Here is a 23,023-nt window from a genome sequence, read left to right as displayed (position 1 = left end):
AAACTGCACTTTAATAAACAATAATTTGGCATTAATAAACTCACCAAGAATTTATTATTATTAAAACTGTACTTAAAAAAAAACTTGGCTTTAATAAATTTGCCATAAGAGTTTATTATTATTTGTAGTATTAATAATATTATTACAGAAGCTGAATTTATTAAAGCATTTAATGAATACATTTCAAAATGAATAAATTAATATTTTTTACATATAAATATTTTCTATGCATTTATTGTATTTATGCATTCATTAAAAGTATGCAATACGCAGTTATGCAATATTAATAGTATCTTTAGCCAATCAGAAATGACATACACACACCTGCTGATTGCAGAAGTGTTATTAACAGCAGTACCTTTGCGCTCCGTGTGTGAACTCCACATCACTGCTGGCGATCATTTCCAGATCTGACGGAGCAGACATGCTGCGCAGGAACACCGGCTGCTTCACCACGGGAGCCATCGATTTAGCGTCTGACACCGACTTACAGGCTGCACGCAATAATACAAACATTTAGATCATTTGTATGTTCATGTGCAAACAGACCCTCCAGGATTTCATTAATACGAGATCAATGAGTTAAATGAAAAGTTGGAAGCTTTAGGGGATAGTTCACCCAAAAATATTAATTCTGTCATCATTTTACTCATCATTAATTGCTAAAATGATGAAATGCTGCAGATTTAGCAAAAAAAACTCTCAAAAATAAGATTTTTTTTCTTTCATGAATTTCTGGAGGAACTATGGTTCAAGACATACAGCCACATAAGTCTAGGCCAATCAGACACAATATTCTAATGAGGGTGAAACTCATTAGAACACCTATACCTATGCACGACTTAACCCTAAACTACTAATTCTAAACTCTAAACACCAAACCCCAACACTAAATGACCCCAAACCCTCAACCCTTAACCCTATATAGCCATCATTAGCGCCCCCTGGGGGGTGAATTTCCGCTAAAACCAGACACTTTTTAGCAGGAATGAACACTAGATAGATGAACGCACAGACAGATAGATGGAGAGAATGTTGGGTGGATGGATGGATGGATGGATGGATGGATGAATGGATGGATGGATAGAGAAATAGATAACGAATCAAATGACACCTCACTTATGCAAATCGGACCTATGGTTCAAAACATACAGCATAAGTCTAGGCCAATCAGATCTAATATTCTAATGAGGGTGAAACAAATGAGGGTGAAACTCGTTTTTAATTCTAAACTGTGTGTGTGTGTGTGTGTGTGTGTGTGTGTGTGTGTGTGTGTGTTACCCGGTGTGCTTGTGGGTGTTGATGACAGACTCTTGCACTGCGGAGCGATGGTGACATGAAGCAGCAGCTCCGAGCGGTTGATCAAACTCTTCACAAGCGCTTTGGTTTTAGCCAGAGGAACAACACTTCTCTGCTGCTGCAGCGTGGAGTTCACCTCATGAAAAAACTTCTCTCTGAAAAAATAAGAAAACACATTACTATTAATTCAAACGGCAATAACACAAACACTAATATTCAAAAGTTCAGTAATCTGGAAAATATGAGTGAAAAAAAAAAATCTTTTTTCATATTATATTAATCTCTTTGACCCCAAACTGATTTATTCTAATTATTCAATTTGTATCATTTGCATTTCAAACCTCAAAGCCATCACAGCGTTTTCTGGATCAGTGCAGTCCAGAGGAACCTCCTTTAGCGAACAGAGAAGCTCCAGCTCCTTCATTTTATTCTGTGAGTCACAAAACAAACCAACTGCATATAAACCAAAAAAAGTGCTTCAAAGGAGCAGCTGGCCCCACCCCTTTTCAAGAAGAGGGCGGAGCCTTTACAGTTTGTGCCTAAGTTGAGGCTGATTTATACTTCTGCATCAAGCGTGCGCGTATGGTCAGGCACAGCCTCTGCGTAGTCCTCGCCCTGGCCATCGCTGATGCTGACGCGCACCTCTCAAAAAATGCAACTACATGTCGCAATGACGCGTAGCGCAAGCTTTGTGATTGGTCAGCTTGGTAGGGCTGACGAGTGTGGGCGGGACTGAGAGCTGCGCAAACCCATTGGAGTGAGTGCTCACAAGTGTTGAGTCCTACTAGCAAATATTTTATTATCAACCAAATTTTTACTTTACTTTACGACATTACTTAATGTGTTGCATTTTAAATAATGGTTTCAATCCTATTTTGCCGTGCTTTACAGAAATATACTTATTCTGGCGTGTCTTTTTAAAAGCTAAAGTCTGTTTCTGTTCACAAAGCTGTGAATTGTGTCTCATTCCTCACCTCAAAGAAGTGATAATCGTGGAAGAAAGGAGTGTTGTTCTCCAGTTTTCCCTGCTGAGCTTCATCTACTTCATTCTGCCACTTCTGCTCCAGCTCAGCCACGCTCTGAAACACACACACACACACACACACACACACACACACATATAATGATTCTCCTCGTCATCTTTAACACAGTGACGTAGCGCAATTAAACTGTTTGCAGAGTCTGATAGCAACCTATATCATTATAATGGCATACATTATTAACAGCAGATGATGCTCTAGGCTAGTGTTTAACAGCAGATTTCACTCCATTCTAGTTTAAACAGCAGATGGCGCTCTAGGCTTGTGTTTTAACAGCAGATGACGCTCTAGGGTAGTTTTATAACCACATATGGCGCTCTAGGCTTGTGTTTTAACAGGAGACGTTGCTCTAGGCTTGTGTTTTAACAGCAGATGTTGCTCTAGGCTAGTTTTAAACAGCAGATGGTGCTCTAGGGTAGTTTTATAGCAGCAGATGATGCTCTAGGCTTGTGTTTTAACAGCAGATGTTGCTCTAGGCTAGTTTTAAACAGCAGATGGTGCTCTAGGGTAGTTTTATAACTGCAGATGGTGCTCTAGGCTTGTGCTTTAACAGCAGATGTCGCTCTAGGCTTGTGTTTTACCAGCAGATGGAGCTCTAGGCTTGTGTTTTAACAGCAGATGTTGCTCTAGGCTAGTTTTAAACAGCAGATGGCGCTCTAGGGTAGTTTTATAACTGCAGGTGGGGCTCTAGGCTTGTGCTTTGACAGCAGATGTCGCTCTAGGCTTGTGTTTTAACACCAGATGGAGCTCAAGGCTTGTGTTTTAACAGCAGATGTCGCTCTAGGCTTGTGTTTTAACACCAGATGTCGCTCTAGGCTTGTGTTTTAACACCAGATGGAGCTCTAGGCTTGTGTTTTAACAGCAGATGTCGCTCTAGGCTTGTGTTTTAACACCAGATGTCGCTCTAGGCTTGTGTTTTAACACCAGATGGAGCTCTAGGCTTGTGTTTTAACAGCAGATGTCGCTCTAGGCTTGTGTTTTACCAGCAGATGGAGCTCTAGGCTTGTGTTTTAACAGCAGATGTCGCTCTAGGCTTGTGTTTTAACACCAGATGGAGCTCTAGGCTTGTGTTTTAACAGCAGATGTCGCTCTAGGCTTGTGTTTTACCAGCAGATGTCGCTCTAGGCTTGTGTTTTAACACCAGATGGAGCTCAAGGCTTGTGTTTTAACAGCAGATGTCGCTCTAGGCTTGTTTTTTTACACCAGATGTCGCTCTAGGCTTGTGTTTTAACACCAGATGGAGCTCTAGGCTTGTGTTTTAACAGCAGATGTCGCTCTAGGCTTGTGTTTTAACAGCAGATGATGCTCTAGGCTAGTTTTAAACAGCAGACGGGACTTTAGGCTAGTTTTAAAATCGTAGACAGCACTCTAGACTTGTTTTAAAAAGCAGATGGTGCTCTAAGCTAATTTTTTAACAGCAGACAGTGCTCTGTAAGTTAGTCATGAAAGTTTGGCTTTTAGTTTGCTTATTGTGCTGCTGACTATAATAGCAATACTTTCATACTTTAATGCCTTCAGAGAATATTTACGACTGAACTGATCTATATGACAATTACAACTTTGCTTAGCCATGTTTGGGATTTCATTCTGATTACTCTTTCATCTGCTATGCCCCTGATCATGCAGTATGTTCATTAAAGGCTCTACATCCAACACACACACACACACACCTGTAACTGTCTCTCCATGGCGTTGATCTTCTTGAAGGTCTCAGCCATGATCTTGCAGAGCAGGTTGTGTTCTTCTCTGTGAGATTCTCTGTACTGGAAGTTGACCAGCGACTGCAGCGCGTCCACCAGACCCAAGTGTTTAATCACACACGACACAATCACTTCCTCCATCACGTCTGGACGGATCACCTCTCTGAAGACCAGCCGAAAACACAGTTAATTTACACTTCTGATGAAATAATTCGCAATCTACTGACTTCATTCTTCATGTACGAGCCAGAGCAGCCATTGGTATTTTTTTGGCTTTAGACTTCCCGTCTCATTCACTTCTATTGACTGTTAAAAACAGCTTATTCTGCTGCTTGATGTTGCAAAGTGATATTATTAATTCCACTTTTTATGTATAGTCATGAACACACTTGTTTGTAGAGCGAGTAGGTTGACCATGTTCTGCCGTTTATTATTCCTAGGCATTTCTGCCATAGGCAGCTGAATCGAAAGTCCTAAAACAATCACAAAAACAAGCGCACTTCCGCATTGAAGAATACAGTCAGTAGAGTTCACTGTTAATTACACACACACACACACACTTATGAGGATGTGAATATAAATATTCAGCAAATATGCTCCTCATATTTCTGTTTTTTAATCTAGAATTTCCTGCTCATTATCTTATGGATTAGTTAATTGCTTGATTTTCTAACTCAAATTCTGCTATATAATAATATTTTAATGTATGTTATGATTGTTTTGTTCTTAAAAATGCTCTTTAAATAAAAGAAAGTAAATGAAACAAATGTAAATTTCAGAACAATAATATACTAAATAACAAATGTATTAATACATAAAAATAATTAAATTAACAAATTAAGAGTAATTATGATTTTAGGGTGGAGCTTTCAGGCCTTGAAGGTGGAGCTATCAGTCATTTGGGGTGTGGCTATCAGTCATTTAGGGCGGGAATATCAGTACTTTAAGGCAGGTCTTTCAGTACTTTAAGGTGCGGCTATCAGTCATTTGGGGTGGGGCTATCAGTCATTTAGAGCGGGGCTATCAGCCCCTTAGGGCGGGGCTACCAGTCATTTAGGGTGGGGCTTACAGAAATTGGGGCCGCGACTATCAGTCCTTAAGGCTGCGGCTATTTAGTTCTTTAGGGCGGGGCTATCAGTCCTTTACGGTGGGGCTATCAGTCCCTTAGGGAGCAGCTATCAGTCCTTTAGGGCGGGCCTATCAGTAATTTAGGGTGGGGATATCAGTCCCTTAGGGCATGGCTATAAGTCCTTTGGGCAGGGCTATCAGTCCTATAGGGCGGGCCTATCAGTAATTTAGGGCGGGGCTATCAGTCCTTTAGGGAGTAGCTGTAAGTCATTTAGGGCAGGGCTACAAGTCATTTAGGGCGGGGCTAACAGTCCTTTAGGGAGCAGCTATCAGTCCTTTAGGGCGGGCCTATCAGTAATTTAGGGCGGGGCTATCAGTCCTTTAGGGAGTAGCTGTAAGTCATTTAGGGCAGGGCTATAAGTCATTTAGGGCGGGGCTAACATTCCTTTAGGGAGTAGCTGTAAGTCATTTAGGGCAGGGCTATAAGTCATTTAGGGCGGGGCTAACAGTCCTTTAGGGAGCAGCTATCAGTCCTTTAGGGCGGGCCTATCAGTTATTTAGGGCGGGGCTATCAGTCCTTTAGGGAGTAGCTATAAGTCATTTAGGGTGTGGCTATCAGTCGTTTAGGGAGCAGCTATCAGTACTTTAAAGTGGGATTATCAGTCATTTAGGGTGTGGCTATCAGTCCTTTAAGGAGGGTCTATCAGTCATTTAGGGCGGGGCTATCAGTCCTTTAGTGCAGTGGTTCACAACACTAAATGCTCCATTTTGTTAGCAACGCTCATCTTTCAACAATCCAATCGGTTCCCAAAGAACAAAATCATGCACTGCCCTAAATTGTTTCTCCTTTTCGGACCATTTCAATTGAATATACACCACAATACAGACCTCTGTATCATGGCGACTTTAAGTAACAGTCCCCTCATATGCAGCCTGCTGTTCACAAGCTTACTTGATGCTGGGGCGAAACTGTGGCCGAGCACGTCCAGACAGCTCCCTCAGGCGGCCCATGATACCCTGCGGTAAGTGAATGCGGGGCAGCTCACAGCAGGCGCTCGGGATGGGCCCCGGCGGCGGAGCGAGGATATCTGATGGATATGTGAACTCGCGCTCCTCATCGATAGTCAGAGGAAGAGGAGACGGAGATGGCGTGAGTGCAGGAGAGATGGCTCCGTTCGCCTCCACCTGCCACTGACACCTGAAATCAGTCAAATATAATGCATTTGTCTTCATTACAAAATAAATGGCTACACTAGGGTAATTAGGGTATAGTTAGGGTAATTAGGCAAGTCATTGTATAACAGTGGTTTGTTCTGGAGACAATCCAACACTAATATTGCTGAAGGGGACTAATAATATTGACCTTAAAATGGCTTTAAAACAATTAAAAACTGCTTTTATTCTACCCGAATATAAACAAATCTGACTTTCTCCAGAAGAAAAAAATATTAGAGAAAATGCTGTAAACATTTTCTTGCTCTCTTAAAAATAATTTAGGAAAATTCTGAAAGAAGAATAAAAATTTGACAGGAGGGTGAATAACATTGTCTTCAACTGTACGTGTGTGTGTGATCGGCTCACCTCTGCAGTAATTTGGAGCAGAGAAGGTCGTGACAAGCTTCTTCCTCTCGTGTGATTTCAGGCCCATTATAGAGGATTCGTAGCATAGCGCAGGCTAACACTGATAAACCCAGAGCCAGATCAGCCAGAAACGGCAGACCGCCAGACACATCCTCAGACGACTCCTGAAATTAACAAAACAAGTACAAATAAGAGATTTGATACAAGTTCTATTATACACCAACAATAACAAAACCAAGACATCTGGAGGAAAACAACAGCAATGCAAACGCAAATCTAATGAGATCTTAAAGATCTATTTGCCAGTGTGATAAAGAGTACCTGCGCTCTGACGGTGCACGAGAAACCCCACATGGCTTTATCTGGAGTGTTGTGCTCGCGTCCACTTCTCATCTCAAAAGAGAACGTCACCGTATCTCCTTCCACCTGAAAAACACCATAAGAAGCTGTTGTGTTTAATACGGTAGTATATATAAAAAAAAACTGCAAATGTTGTACATGCTGATGCCTTCAAATTATTATATTACATTAAATTTGCAACTTTTATATCGATATAATTTACATTATTTACAAAAACGCAAATATACTTTTTATTTGCATTGACCTGTGAAGTATTTCTGTTCGTAAGATAATTGTATGAAACCAAAAGACAATCTTATAAATTAAGATATTTATTTAATTTATATTTAATATATTTGAATTTATATTTAATATATTTATATTTAAAATATATTTAAAAATGAATGAATGAATATACAGACATTTTTGGGTAGTTTCTATGTAATAAAAAAATATATTGCAGCTGTTGGACAACAATGTACTTTAGAGCCTTTATTGGGCGAGAATGTAGTTGTTTAGATTGCAACTATGCCATTTATTTATAAAGATAGTGCTTATTTTAAATATTTATAATTTCTGAGAGACAGCGCGTCAGCATCCATCAGCCTGTCATACTGAGCAGAGCAAAGACGGTTAACGTTCCACCACAAGATGGCGACAGAGACCGCATAAAAGCATAATTTCACTACAGCTGATCAAATCATTATTAAACTGCTAAGTGACTTTCTAAGTCAGAGTTTCTGCTGTTCTGACGTCAGCTGCAGATGTGAAGAAATGGCGGCGGAAAGTAGTTCCTCATACAAAAGGATTTTTGAGACTTTGTGTTTGATTTTTTCTTTTGTATACACAATTATGCCAACAAACTGTTGTATAAACACAATATCACACTCGTAGCTGTGCAATATGGCTGTATATCAGCACTGGTGGACATTAAATGTCCTTTTACAGACCACATACGCTTACATGTTATAATTTCAACACAGCAGATTTTTCATCAGAAGGCCATGAATCAAATATGACATAGATTTCTTTTATAATGTTTATATTCCCGAACACTGAATGTGTGTGTGTCACGTGCTGTTACTGTATGGTGTGGCTGTTTCTCACCTTGACCAGATCTTTTGGCCATCCGGTTCCCAATACACTGCGGCTGCCATAACCCATGGTGTTTCCTCCATACTCGCTTACTTTACGACTGTTTGTGTTCGGCCCGGCGTAAATCACAAGCTGAACAACACAAGAGCTTATGAGATTACATATTCACGTTTATATGAATGAGCATCATACAGTAGGTCCTATTCACACCTGCTGTTAAAGTGGATCTATTATGCCCCTTTTACAGGATGTAAATTAAGTATCTGATGTCTCTAGCGTGTGTGTGAAGGTTCTGCTTAAAATACCACACTAATAATGTTTCATAACTCTCTGAAACTGATGCTTTTAGGCTTTTTGTGGCATTTTGGGGACTGTCACTTTAAATGCAAATGAGTGCTCTTTACAAAAGAGGGCGGAGCTATGAGTGCCTGTGTGTCAGCAGAGTGGCAGATTCAAAAAACAGACTAACGTCCTATGCTAATGAGGGAGAGATTGTCACTAGTGGGCGGGTCAAAATCAAAACAAACACATGAATGAACAGAGTGGGGAATCCTCAAACCTTGTCGTAGTCGTACTGTGAGGAGCAGCGCGGGTCGAAGCGCAGGTACAGACAGCGAGCTCCAGGAATGTGCACTGTGTCTTTAAATTTATAGTTATCCCGCACCGGGTGAACAGTTTCCACCGTTTTCCCAGCAGCCCACGGGGCGGGGATCTTCAGCCCCGTCAGAAAGCCAGGCTCCTCTCTCTCCTCCAGAATCTGAAAACTGAATCAAGCACAGCAACTTAAATTTGCATTTGCCTAATCAGGATACTTTAGGATGATGGGATTATGAATAGATCAAATGAAAATATGCACATCAAATATCTTTACCTGTCATTTAATGAGGGCTGGCTGGAGCCTTGATTTATTGGGGAATCCTCAACAAATAATGGAGAATGTGTCTTTAGCAGCAAAGCGGTCTGTTGGTAACATATATAAATATATATAAATAAAAAATACACAACACATGCATGCATAGATGAAAATGTCATTTTTATTTCATAATCTCAGTGTACACTAAAGTATATATACACATATAGTTTTATTCAGCAAGAGTGTGTTAAATTGATCAATAGTGACAGTAAAAAGTCACTGATAAAAAATAAATGTTGTGCTTTTGATATTGAATTTCTAAAAACATATTGTAATACATGCAATCATCTTACTCTTCCATTTAATAATAATTATTAATATTTAATATTTGTACATGCATTGCAATTTTAAGATAATTAAAGTATATGAATATATATATATATATATATATATATATATATATATATATATATATATATATATATATATATATAATGTAAATATTACATTATGTGTTTATTAATTGATATTATATATATATATATATATATATATTATATTAATATATATTAATTATATATATATATATATATATATATATATATATAATATATATATATATAATATAATATATATAATATATATATATACTGAGATTTTTTATTATATAATTATTTACTAATATTTATTTTATAATATATATATATATACACATATACATATATATAAATAAATATAAATGATTTTATACACATAGAAGGCATATTTAATCCAAGTGAAGTGTCTAAAGTTAAAAAAACTAGTTAAAATTATAAAATTGCAATGATTCTCGACTCTGTGAATTACATATGAATTACATATTGTTTAAAAACATTAAACAATTCTATCCATATCACCTCGCTAGACTATTGGACAATCACTGAAAATGTACTTTATTATATATTTATACAACCCAGGCTCAGTCTGAAAACATAGTCCCGTTGAAGTTTCTGGAGACCGCGAAATACGTGCCGGGAGGTACGTGTGGCTGCATTTATTTTTTTAAGCGAACGCTAAGGGGCCGCATGACGCCGTTCCCTTTCGCGCTTACCGGCTGACCGCTTACCTCCGTGTGGAGGGCTTTCCTGCCGCAATCAGTTTGTCCGGTCAGCTCATCGTGTACATCGGCAGACTTTCAGACGCAGAGAGACGCAGGGTTAAATATGGCGTCAGGGTTCGAGTCCGGGGAAGAGCGGTTCCAGAAATCAGGTAAGACAAAAGCAGAATCCAAAAAAATAAAGCGAACGAGTTCATAACAGGGTGAGAACGCGGTGAAATCCGAAAACGTGGTTAAAAAAAAATTCAGACGAGGGCTTTTCTTTTCCTGGACGGTTTTTGTGAATCGTTGGTTTGGTTTGGGGAAGTAAGTGGGCGGGCAGGCAGGGGGGTCGATTGATAAAATCGGTTGGGCTTTAGGGAAGGAGGAGGCCGGGTGGGTCAGCCGATTGGCCGGTCGCACAGTCAATCATTCAGTCAGTCAGACAGACAGACAGCGGTCTCTGGTGGATCCACGCGTGAATGGCGCGGGCAAGAACGGCACTCGCGAGAGACGTTTGAGATGTGAAAAAGCACGCACAGCGGCCTCTCGCGGATTCGCCAAAACAAAAACTGCAGCCATACATACCCGCCAACACGTATTTCGCGGTTCTCAGAAACGTTCACGGGACTACGTTTTCAGAAAGAGCCTGGGTTGTATAAATATATAATAAAGTACATTTTTAGTGATTGATATTTATATCGCTATTCACACACACACAAACACACCTGGCTAGTGTAGAGGACGAGCTGGACTAGCTGTGGCATGAGCGCATCTGCTAGCGTGAGTGTTTGGAGGTTCGGGTGCATCAGTGACGTCAGCAGAACCGGCAGCAAATGACCCAACATGGTGGCCTTGGTCACCTGTTCAAGACCTCTGAGCCTGGACAATCAAAACATACACAGAAGATGAGTTTGAGTCTGTTAATTTATTGCTACATCAGCAACTCAGTGAGAGTGGTTTAATGAACATGAAAGTGAAGTGGAATCTCCTGTGGCCTGCACAGTCACCAGATCTAAATATTATTGAGCCACTTTCTGGGTGTTTTGAAGGAGCGATTGAGGAAATGTTTTCCTCCACCAGAATCCCGTAGTGAACTGGCCACCAATCTTGAAGAAGAATGTTTTATTTACTGCCACATGACTATTTCATGACAAGATCAATATAGATAAAACATAGTACATAATAACATCATAGGGCGATGCAGTGGCGCAGTAGGTAGTGCTGTCGCCTCACACCAAGAAGGTCTCTGGTTCGAATCTCCGTTCAGTTGCCGTTTCTGTGTGGAGTTTGCATGTTCTCCCTGCCTTCGCGTGGGTTTCCTCCGGGTGCTCCGGTTTCGCCAACAGTCCAAAGACATGCGGTACAGGTGAATTGGGTAGGCTAAATTGTTCATAGTGTATGAGTGTGTGTGTGTGTGTGGTTCCCAGAGATGGGTTGCGGCTGGAAGGGCATCCGCTGCGTAAAAACCTGCTGGATAAGTTGGCGGTTCATTCCGCTGTGGCGACCCCGGATTAATAAAGGGACTAAGCCGACGAGAAAATGAATGAATGAATGACATCATATCTCAATGATACAGAAAAAAATACAATTTGTGCATCAGTTATCTTTCAAATGTGCAAATTGTGATTGGGTATTTTCCAAATAAATCATCCCTCAATTAGTCAACAAAAATGTCAGTGTATTTTTATTATAGTTGTCATCAAAATCTCTTCATTTTTATTTTGTTTTTGTCTCGTAATCGTCTATAGAAACTTGATGAAAAATTTTCACTGTTCATGTCTCACTGATATAGAATAAATATAAATAAGAAAAATAAATAAAACTTTACATAAAAACATTAGATATAACTTTTAAAGTTAGTGTCGCTTTGTGATAAATAACTGTAAATTTTATCTGGTTATACTGGTGACTTTTAAAAACCATCCAAAGTGCTCTGAGTATATAATACAAAAAGAAAACTGGAAATCTCCTTCACCTCCTTCTTGAATCTGGTGCATGGATATGGCATCTTTCATTCAATTGCAAAAACTATTTGTTTTATTTTGGCTAGAATAAAAGCAGTTTTTAATTTTTAAACACCATTTTAAGGTCAATATTATTAGCCCTCTTAAGCAATATTTTCTTTAATTGTCTCCAGAATGGCGAGGCAGTGGTGCAGTAGGTAGTGCTGTCGCCTCACAGCAAGAAGGTCCCTGGTTTAAACCTCGGCTCAGTTGGCGTTTCTGTGTGGAGTTTGCATGTTCTCCCTGCCTTCGCGTGGGTTTCCTCCGGGCGCTGCTATTTCCCCCACAGTCCAAAAACATGCGGTACAGGTGAATTGGGTAGGCTAAATTGTCCGTAGTGTATGAGTGTGAATGAGTGTGTCTTGAGCTGCGTCCCAAATCGCATACTTATGCACTATTCTACGCCATTTTGTAGTATAAATAGTGTGAGTAGTGTGTTCACACTAAAAACTCTAAAAATAATAAGTGCACTTTAATTTCCCGGATGATGCACTCATTCAGCCGCTAAAATGAAGTGTGTAATGATGGACACTTCACGCACTCAACGACCGCAGGTTTGCTTACGTAGCGGAAGAGGCGGAGCTATCGGACGCACATGTTGAATAACTTTATTTATTTTGGATGGTGAGAACAAAATTCTTCTACGAGAGTGATTATAGTACCTATATTTCACTGATTTGGCAACCGTCAAACGTCATCAGGGAAACGGTTTGAATTTCCGCTTAGTAAAAAAACATTAGTGTGCCATTTGGGACGCCACTACATACATGTACTATCCTGTTGAGTGTGTAAGTGCATAAGTACATAGTGCATGAGTGCATAGTGTATAGTGTGCCATTTGGGACGCAGCTTTGATGTTTCCCAGAGATGGGTTGCGGCTGGAAGGGCATACACTGCGTAAAAAACTTGCTGGATAAGTTGGCGGTTCATTCCGCTGTGGCGACCCCGGATTAATAAAGGGACTAAGCCGACAAGAAAATTAATGAATGAATGAATGTCTCCAGAACAAACCACTGTTATACAATGACTTGCCTTATTACCCTAACTTTACCCTAATTAACCTAGTTAAGTTTAAATGTCACTGTAAGCTGAATACTAGTGTCTTGAAGAATATCTAGTCTAATATTATGTGCTGTCATCATGACAAAGAGAAAATAAATCAGTTATTAGAGATGAGTTATTAAAACTATTATGCATGGTATAATATTATGAAGTGTGTGTAAATCACCTGGTCTCTCGGTCGCTGATGCTGCTGTTGATGAGAGAGCTGGTCACCTGCTGAAGCGTCTCCAGAACTTCATCACATCCAACCAGAATCTTCAACGCAAGAGACAAGATGCTCGTCTGCAGCTCCTGAGGGAAACACACACACACACATATATAACACACACACACTTCTCAGAGAACATCGAAACCTGCTGCAGCATCGCTGTGAGTAAAACAAGTGTGCTTCTACACACTCATGCACACACACACACATGCACACACACACATATACACTCTCATATGCACACACAAAGTGAGTGCACTACAGAGACTGATGTATTAACAAACACTGACACTGTAACTCCAGCAGGCTCCGGCTGTCCTGCGGGCCGGTGTGTGTAAGTGTGTGTGAGAGGGCGTAGGGTTTATCGAGGGGATGTTTACCTGTACCTTCATTGTTTCCCCCTGCAGGGAGCTGTCGCTGTCCTCCATGTCCTCCGGGTGCAGCAGGATGGTGTTGCTGAGCAGATGATTCTGCACAGCCATTAAATAACGCAAGCTGGGAGACACCACCTGTACACAATCAACAAACTATTATTCAATTTGTTGGTTTGTTTAAGTAATTATTGCCTCATAAGTAACTTGTGGCAATTTCATGGCAAGATTAATATACATAAAAATATCACATAAGAACAACTTGATATTTCATGTATTAGGAGATGAAACGCAAACAAATAAATAAATAGAATTAAATAAATAAAATTCACAACTAAAAGTAAATATAGTTAAATACAATTTTTGAATTCAATATTTAATAAATAACTTGTGATAAATATTTCCTAGAAATACCTTTTCAAAAAACATCCATCAAAGTGTTTTATTCAACAAAAAAATAAAAATAAAATAAAAACAAAACAAATTGTATTAATTTTGTCAAGTGTAAAAATAAAAACTTGAAAAATCAAATATGTATTAACAAAATATTAATTATAATAATAATAATAATATTTATATGATATTTTGTAAAATTAAGAACAAAATAATAATGGTTCTGGAATGCATGTTTTGACAGAGATTTGGCCCCAAATCTAAAGAGGAAATTGATCAATAAATGTGATTTGAAAAATACTTTGAATCAATCTTATTTTATGGGCAAGATTTTTTTTTAATTGACCATTCTGAAATAATGTTAGGCATATAGATACAGCAACTCAAGATAACAGATACTTTTCTTTCAGAAATGGTTTTTAGGTGCACTTAAAAAATAATTAATATAATATTATTTACTACTACTACTACTACTAATAATAATAATAAATTATTTTAAAAAAATTTGATATATATATATATATATATATATATATAATTTATTATTATTATTATTGTTATTATATATATATATATATATATACACACACACACACACACACACACACACACACACACACACACACACATACAGAGAGAGACCAATAAAAATGCACTTGCAAACACACACACACACACACACACATACAGAGAGACCAATAAAAATGCACTTGCAAACACACACACACACACACACACACATACAGAGAGAGACCAATAAAAATGCACTTGCAAACACACACACACACACACACACACACACACACACATACAGAGAGACCAATAAAAATGCACTTGCAAACACACACACACACACACACACACACACACACACACACACACACACACACACACACATCTAGATTATTATAAATGAATCATTGTGCTGATTTTAATTTAATATCACTGTTTTATCCAGTTGATTGTAAAATGTAGTTTATTCTAATTTATTTATTTTTTAATTTGTATTTTATTTTATTTTTGTTTTTCAATTACTATTATTATTAATATTTATTTTATTTGTATTTTATTTTCATACAACTACTACTACTATGTACTGTGCTTACTGTTTTTTTTTTTTAATTTTAAAGATTTTAATTTTAAGTTCCTTTTAATTTTTTATGTAAACTTTATAAATGCTTTAGCAATACATTTAAAACATGTCTTTATTGACAAAGCAGTTATTGAATTGAATTGAATGAGAAAGAGAATCTGCAACTACATAGGTGTTGTTTTATAATTACAGATAATATTAACAAAGAGCATAGAATCACCAAGAGGCGACATTCTAGTGCAGTTTGGTAAACAGACACCAGATGGCGCAGCAGCCATTTTGGAATGAAAACTACAACAGAACAGCAGCATATTATAAGTCTGTAAAACAAATTATTAAAAGAGCTGATGATTGTGACAGTAAGTGTTGCATTGTCGTCTTTCAGGCTGTATCTCAGCTTTAATACGCCTTTTAAATAAATAAATGAAAAACAAAGCAGCTGCTCGCCATCGTGACAGCAATAAGATCCAATGGACAGCCGATCGCTTTCACTCAAAAATGGCGGAATCTGAGGCTGTTGCTGGACGCTGCTGTTGCAATGGAAAGTTCTGTTGAGTGTCGCCTCTTGGTCATTCTAAGCTCTTTAATACTAATTAATCAATTCTAATTAAAGAGAAAAACTTTAATTCAGATTTAGAAAATGCACATAGAAATAAACATACATAAAACAAACATTTTATAATGGTTTTAATAATCTTTTAAAATAAAAACTTGTTCTGTTTTAAATAAGATTTTGATGTTGAAATACACAGTACAGCAGACTAAGTACTGAATTTGAATATAAATCATAGTGTGTATACATTTAAAAATAAATAAAAGTATATTTTAGTTCCTCATAAATTAACCGTATTTCAGATTAAGTACATTGATTTAATGATGTACTTAATTTCTACTTTGGCTGACAATACATTTATATTGTAAATATATAACAATTTATTTATGATGTATATTTTTATTGCAATTAAATATTTGAAAATGCCTCCACTGCTGATTCTATTATTTCTGCAATAGGTTTTGATTTTAAAAGCATGCTTAAGTCTGATTGATGAAGCTGGTCAATTGTTAATGCACATATGCTGGAGTGACATACAGGTACAGTAGAGAGCAGCTTCTGAAGGTCTTCTTTGGAAACGGTTTGACATTTGGTGATGAGGAGACACGACTCGCGCACCACCGTCTTCAAGATGCACTGCAGCAGCTCATCCTTCAGCCTGCACGGCATCATGGGAGAACGAGTTCAAGCACATACACGTTTACAATAACAATGCACATCAAAGTAAATAACACTGATCTGTAGAAACAGAAGCCCTGATATGAACTAAAAAGACTGGATAAGGCATTAAATATTAATACAATTTCTTGGGGGGGGGGGGGGGGGGGGTGTGATAAGGGCTGATTAGTTTGTTGTCTATTTTAAATTGCCTAACCAAAAGTGCTCTATATATTGTGCAATAATTTAATATTTAGATTTTTACAAGCATTTTTTCCATCCTTAAAATAGCAAAAGTGGATTCAGACACGCTCTTAATGCTTTTGCGCTTTAGACTTTGTGCCTAGATCGCTAAAATCGAGCCCATAGTTTCCATTTTAACTTAAAACCCTATTCTCTCAGAAGACTAATGAAGCTGCTTACCTGTAGTGATCATCATCTTCACTACCAAAGCGGTTCTTCTGTAACTGGTTAGCCAGATTGTTTAAAATCACGTCTCGTAACTGAGACAAACCACTGTTCTTCTCCCCTGTAGAGGAAAACACACAGTGTTATCATTACCGTGCTGCGGTTTATCAGTTTGCAGCTGTGCAGTCAGAGATAAATGATAATTAAACACGATCTGTGTACGGTGTGGTCTTACCCTCTGTGAAAACAAACTTCAGCAGGTTGTTCAACTCAGATTCGCTCTGATACAGGGTGTTTAAACCTGAGCTGATGAGGAAAAGAGAAGGAGATTTAGTGTTATTGCAGATATTGAGGACAGATGATGAATTTTGTCACTCTTTATTTTAAGAATTCTTGCTATTAAAGGGGAGCTATCATGCAAAAATCACTTTTATAAGAGGTTTAAACACACTTGTGTGGCAGAAGTGTGTGAATGTAACCAGCTTCTTATGGTAATAATATATTAATGTTATTTTTTACAATCAGACTTGATGAAATCAGTCTGTAGAAACACTTTGATTGACATTCTGCCTTTGTACGTGTCATCAGAGGGGGAAAGCCCCGCCCACTAGTGACCATCTCTCCCTCATTAGCAAAGGACATTAGTCTTGTTTTTGAATCTGCCACTATGCTGACACACAGGCATTCATAGCTCCGCCCTCTTTTGAAAAGAGCACAATCTCATTTGAATTTAAAGCGACAGTCACCAAAACACCACAATTAGGATCAAAGCCTGAAAGGGTCAGCTTCAGAGAGTTAGAAAACATCAGAGATTTACTTTACATCTTTAAAAAGAGGCATAATAGATCATTTTTAGATTTTAGCTCAATAAACTAATTAATAATAGTTATTAAGATAGTATTTGGGTCTGGGTATTGGGTAGGATTAGGGATGTAGAATAAGATCATGCATAATTTGTTAACAACATTATAACACAAGTAGTAAAGTTAGACTATGTTAATTTCAACATTTCCGGTCACACATTACTACACTTTTGGTTGTTGTGAATGTGCCCTGTAGTGGCCAAAATTTGTCATATTTTTATTTTTTTTATTAGGTTCATCTTAAGTCAGACAGTAAAATATACATAATATTGATACATATAGATATACGCACTGATACAATACACGAAACAAGCAAGTATCAGGAAAACATAATTATACACTAAATAAGTATATAAATAAGAGATATAATACCACATTTATACACAAAGATATACAAACATAAGATAACAAAAATAAAAGAATAAACAAAAAAATTATAAATAAAAATAAATAAATAAATAAATATAAATAAATAAAAATAAATAAATAAATATAAATAAATAAAAATAAATAAATAAATATTAATAAATAAATAAATATAAACAAACAAACAAATAAATAAATAAATAAATAAATAAATAAATAAGTTAGTAAATAAATAAATAAATAATACAAAGTAAAGAAAGGTAAAAAGGCAATTAAGATATAGGTGTCTCCTTAAAAACTGTATAAAGGAGCTCCAGACGTACTGGAACTGTTCTGATCATATGCTGTCATGGCTTTGCAATCCAAAAATGTGATTATAATGGAAGTCAATGGGGCCAAATCTGCCACCAACATAACCAAAGGGTCATAAATGTGCAATTTTTGAAACTTTTCAAAGCATTTTATAAATATGCATCAGAATAAAATGAGTCACCAAAATCTTAACATTTGTTTAAGCACAGAGAAAGTTGTGGCCAAACTGAGACTCAAAATCAGTGCAGAGTGGACTAAATCATACCCAACAGCACACAAGGGTTAAGCAATATGCCTAAGAGAGCTTCTAGAGTTGTGATTTCTCTTTTGAGGTGGATCTGAAAGCTCACCTGATGGCGAGACAAACTTCTTTCTGTATTTCCGGCTGGATCTGATCAGGTGGAGCCATGAGTAACTGCCACAGCAGCAGTCCTGAGCGCTTCACACACTCCCGGTTCTGCTCTGAGTTTGGATTAAAAAACTGGAAAACCACCTAGAGAAAGCATTGAAATGAGAGTCAGTGTGTTACATGAGTCTCCAAGTGCCATCACTTCACATCAAGTCATACACTAATCCCTTTTTTGTTATTTGATATTTAATAGATGTCCCATTATTGGTATTAAGATGCATAAGCCCACCTGAAAAACGACCAGGATGCAGCGGATGATGCGGGTGTCTCCGTTGACCATGGCTTTCTCCATCACGTCACAGATGGAGCTGAAGTGACAGGCCTCCATTGGCTGCTTCCCTATGAAGGTGCCCAAGTGTAAACTACTGCTGGCGGCCAGCAGGTTCAGCTGATGGATACACATGGCTCCCACATGATGGAGCAGCTGGCTGATCACGCTGGATGTGTCGATCATCTCTTCTGTGAGACAAAACCACAGTAGTGTGGGGAAGAAAAAAATGCTTTATGTAAAAATCATATTTGCGAATAAAATAATAATAATAATAATAATAACAATAATAATAATAATATTAATAATAATAATAATAATAACAACAATAATAACAATAATAATAATAATATTAATAATAATAATAATAATAACAATAATAACAATAATAATAATAATAATAATAATAATAATAATAATAATAATAATAATAATAATAATAATAATAACAATAATAACAATAATAATAATAATATTAATAATAATAATAATAACAATAACAATAAAATATAATAATTATAATAACAATAATAATAATAATGATAATGAAAATAATAACAACACCAACAATAATAATAATAGTAATAATAATAATAATAATAATAGCAACAACAACAACAACAACAATAATAATAATTATAATAATAACAATAAAAAACAATAACAATAAAATAGTAATAATAACAATAATAGTAATAATAATAATAATGAAAATAATAATAATAATAATAATAATAATAATAAAACTAACAATAACATAAATAATAATAATAAAACTAACAATAACAATAATAATAATAATACCAATAAAAATACTAATAATAACAACAATAATAGTAATAATAATAATAATAAAAACAATAACAACAACAACAATAATAATAATAATAATAATGAAAATGAAAATAATAATAATAATAATAATAATAAAATAATAATAATAATAATGATACTGAAAAGAATTATAATAATAATATTACTAACAATAACAACAACAACAACAACAATAATAATAATAATAATAATAATAATAATAAAATAAATAATAATAATAATAATAAATAATAATAATAATAATATTAATGTAAGGTCACATAAAGAGATAATGCGCCCAAAACTGAAAATCTATACAGAATTTGCTCATCCTCAAGTGGTTTCAGCACATTCAGAGGTAACTTTTCTTTTCTATGGTTTTCTTCAGCACCTTTGGTCTGGCTGATGGCGTGACTGACGCCGAGTCGCTGGCACACATGATGGAAGGCCTGATTTCCAGGGTTGCACCACTGGTCCATGTAGTCGCTCGAACACGTCCAGATTAAGTTGTTCAGTGCATCATAACAGGCGCCTGGAACATTCGATATAAAAAGTAAAAATAAAAAACAACAACATCAAAATGTCACTTATGGAAACTTAAAGAATAGAAAACAAAAATGCGTAATCAGACATGATTTTTTTCAGAATTTATCAGAATTTTATACAATTTTTATTTCAGCTCAATTTGTTTTTAGAAATGTTGTTATGTTAGTGTCAATTTTATTCGTTTTCTAATATTCTGCTTTTTTCCCTTCATTTAGTTTTAGTTTAGCAATTTTATTACTTCAACAAACTAATTTTAAGATAGTACATTTTTACTAATTAAGTTTAGGTTTTCCTAATGTTATTTTTGCATCTCAATTCAGCTTTATTGCACCTTAGTGAAGTCAATGCAACCTCTACCTTAGTCCATACTTAAAATGCATTTTTTAAAAACATTTTTTACATTTAACTTGTTATTTTTATCAAAACTTTATTTTAATCTGACAATTGCATAAATAAACTTACAAACAAGTTTTCACAGCATATATTTAAATGATTGTAAATTAACATGGTTCACGCTTGGAAACACACTTCCTCCTGGTTTTATAAATAGCCAAAAAAAGCCTTTAGTTTTTCCCAGCTAAAACATGATTTGCTACTGTGGAAATATAAATTTATATCATCTAATTTCAAATTAACAATAATCTACGTATAACTAAAAAGTTATATTCTCTGGTTTTTAATTATATAATTTCATTAACATCCCAGCTAGGAAGGACATTAACCTTTTGTCTTTCTGATAACAGGCTAAGCCAATGTAATGCAAATTGTCAGTTTCACAGCATGGGGTGTCTATTGTTTTCTCTTTTCGATCAAATGGTCAGGCGGTTTCTGTCTCCAGAACATGATGAGATCAATACCTGAAAGAGCAGTTTACCCTGCCGACCACAACTCTTAATTTGCATACTTTGTTTAGCCAAATCCCCTCCTCCTAAGAACACAATATAGACATGAAATCTTAATTCAGACTATTTTCAGACTTGTGTGAGACTTGTGAGAGACTTGTGAAAGAACTTGCAGACTGCGGACCTCTAGTAGGCTCTTGCAGACACATCTTAAAGACACTGTATGACTGCAGATTAACCAACACGTCTCAATAAAGGAATTCTGCTTGTTTCGAGTCTCCTGGACTGGGTTTTTCTCTTCTTTTACTCATTCATTTATTTTTTTACAACACTACTTGCTATTTCTAGTTGCTAGCAGGTGGTATTTGGGGGAGGGAGATTCTCAAATCGAAGCCAAGATGTTGAGCCGAACTGTTGAGATCTTTTTTCCATACGGGAAAATCTGAACAGTTTAATAAAACATTCATTCATTTACTCATTTTCCTTGGCTTAGTCCCTTTATTCATCAGGGGTCGCCACAGTGGAATGAACTGCCGACTTATCCAGCATATGTTTTCCACAGCGGATGCCATTCCAGATGCAACCCAGTACTGGGAAACATCCATACACAGTCTCATTCACACTCATACACTACGGCCAATTTAATTAATCGATTCCCCTATAGCGCATGTGTTTGGACTGTGGGCGAAACCGAAGCACCCGGAGGAAACCCACGCCAACACGGGGAGAACATGCAAACTCCACACAGAAACGCCACTGACCCAGCAAGGACTTGAATCAGCGACCTGCTTGCTTTGAGGCCACAGTGCTAACCACTGAGTCACATGAGTCACTGAGTCATATATATATATATATATATTGATTGTAATTGTACCTGACCACCTCTATGAAAGGTTAATAAAAAAAGAGAAATACAAAACTTTGCAGAGTTGTTGCAGGCTTGTTTTTTCTACTGCGAGCTGATTGGATGTAGTAAAGTAGGCGTTTCTTTCAGAAAGATCAGTAAAAGGGTTTGGAGAGAGTTTTTAACCCCTATCAAAGCCCTTCTCCTCACCATTTCTGTTTGTTGTCAAAACTGACAGCTGTAGGGGCGTGGTTAAGTATGTTAGCCACGCCCAATACCTAAACAAACCTAAGACAGACGTAGACTAGACAGACCTAATCTGAAAATGTAACTTTGATTAAATTAACAAAACAAACACTTAATTAAAACAAACATGAAGTGCATTTTTTTTCTTGCACAGATGAATCGTTCATCACAAAATTAGCAATGTAAGCTAGCAGAATCAATATGGCTAGTTTTGATTTCATTTGTACACCTGCAATTATAATTGATCAACTTCTAACACTTTTAAGTTTTAAGACTAATGCAAAATACCAGCAAAGCTGCATTAATTTACCCAGTAACAAGCATATTAGTTGATCTTTAAGTAAAAGCAGCTTGTATCCCAGTGTTTCCGAGTGAAATGATCTCGATGAGTTTAAATGTTTTATTCTCACCGAGTCCTGCAACCTGAGCTCCACGACCCAGAGAACTTCCCGGAGCGTCGACCAGATCCACGCGATTGCTGAACTGACCGTCCGCCAGGTTAAACACCAAACTAGAGGCCAAGACTGGAGAAGAAAACGCAAGATGTTGACAGAGAATGCTTACAAGAGCTTGAGAATGCAACTATATAGTGCATATACTATGCATTAAACTCATTCATTCATTTTCCTTCAGCTTAGTCTCTGATTTATCAGGGGTCGCCACAGCAGAATAAAGAATTGTTATTATTATTATTATTATTATTATTATTATTA

General features: G+C 36.6%; 1 protein-coding gene across 2 annotated transcripts in view; it reads right to left on the bottom strand.

Moving 5' to 3' along the window:
• Window positions 1-23,023, bottom strand: part of hectd4 (HECT domain containing E3 ubiquitin protein ligase 4) — a 110,773-nt gene that overhangs the window by 68,714 nt on the left and 19,036 nt on the right. The window contains exons 10-30 of one of the 2 annotated variants that reach the window (XM_087262271.1): window positions 22,721-22,834; window positions 20,224-20,364; window positions 18,981-19,210; window positions 18,693-18,835; window positions 17,037-17,107; window positions 16,817-16,922; window positions 16,274-16,394; window positions 13,707-13,835; window positions 13,285-13,409; window positions 10,779-10,932; window positions 8,994-9,082; window positions 8,682-8,886; window positions 8,135-8,254; window positions 7,010-7,114; window positions 6,689-6,852; window positions 6,060-6,305; window positions 4,010-4,202; window positions 2,274-2,378; window positions 1,641-1,729; window positions 1,282-1,454; window positions 359-494 (exon numbers count right to left, since the gene is read on the bottom strand). In XM_087262271.1, the coding sequence (XP_087118397.1) occupies window positions 359-494; window positions 1,282-1,454; window positions 1,641-1,729; window positions 2,274-2,378; window positions 4,010-4,202; window positions 6,060-6,305; window positions 6,689-6,852; window positions 7,010-7,114; window positions 8,135-8,254; window positions 8,682-8,886; window positions 8,994-9,082; window positions 10,779-10,932; window positions 13,285-13,409; window positions 13,707-13,835; window positions 16,274-16,394; window positions 16,817-16,922; window positions 17,037-17,107; window positions 18,693-18,835; window positions 18,981-19,210; window positions 20,224-20,364; window positions 22,721-22,834 (2,959 nt within the window). The remainder of the gene's footprint in view (window positions 1-358; window positions 495-1,281; window positions 1,455-1,640; window positions 1,730-2,273; window positions 2,379-4,009; window positions 4,203-6,059; window positions 6,306-6,688; window positions 6,853-7,009; window positions 7,115-8,134; window positions 8,255-8,681; window positions 8,887-8,993; window positions 9,083-10,778; window positions 10,933-13,284; window positions 13,410-13,706; window positions 13,836-16,273; window positions 16,395-16,816; window positions 16,923-17,036; window positions 17,108-18,692; window positions 18,836-18,980; window positions 19,211-20,223; window positions 20,365-22,720; window positions 22,835-23,023) is intronic. The other variant, XM_087262272.1, reaches the window with a different exon arrangement.

The sequence above is a fragment of the Danio rerio genome, chromosome 7 (genome assembly GCF_052040795.2).
Source record: "Danio rerio strain M-AB ecotype USA chromosome 7, GRCz13ab, whole genome shotgun sequence".
Lineage (NCBI taxonomy): Eukaryota > Metazoa > Chordata > Actinopteri > Cypriniformes > Danionidae > Danio > Danio rerio.
Note: the sequence above shows the minus strand (reverse complement) of the source record. Positions and strands in the feature narration are given on the sequence as shown.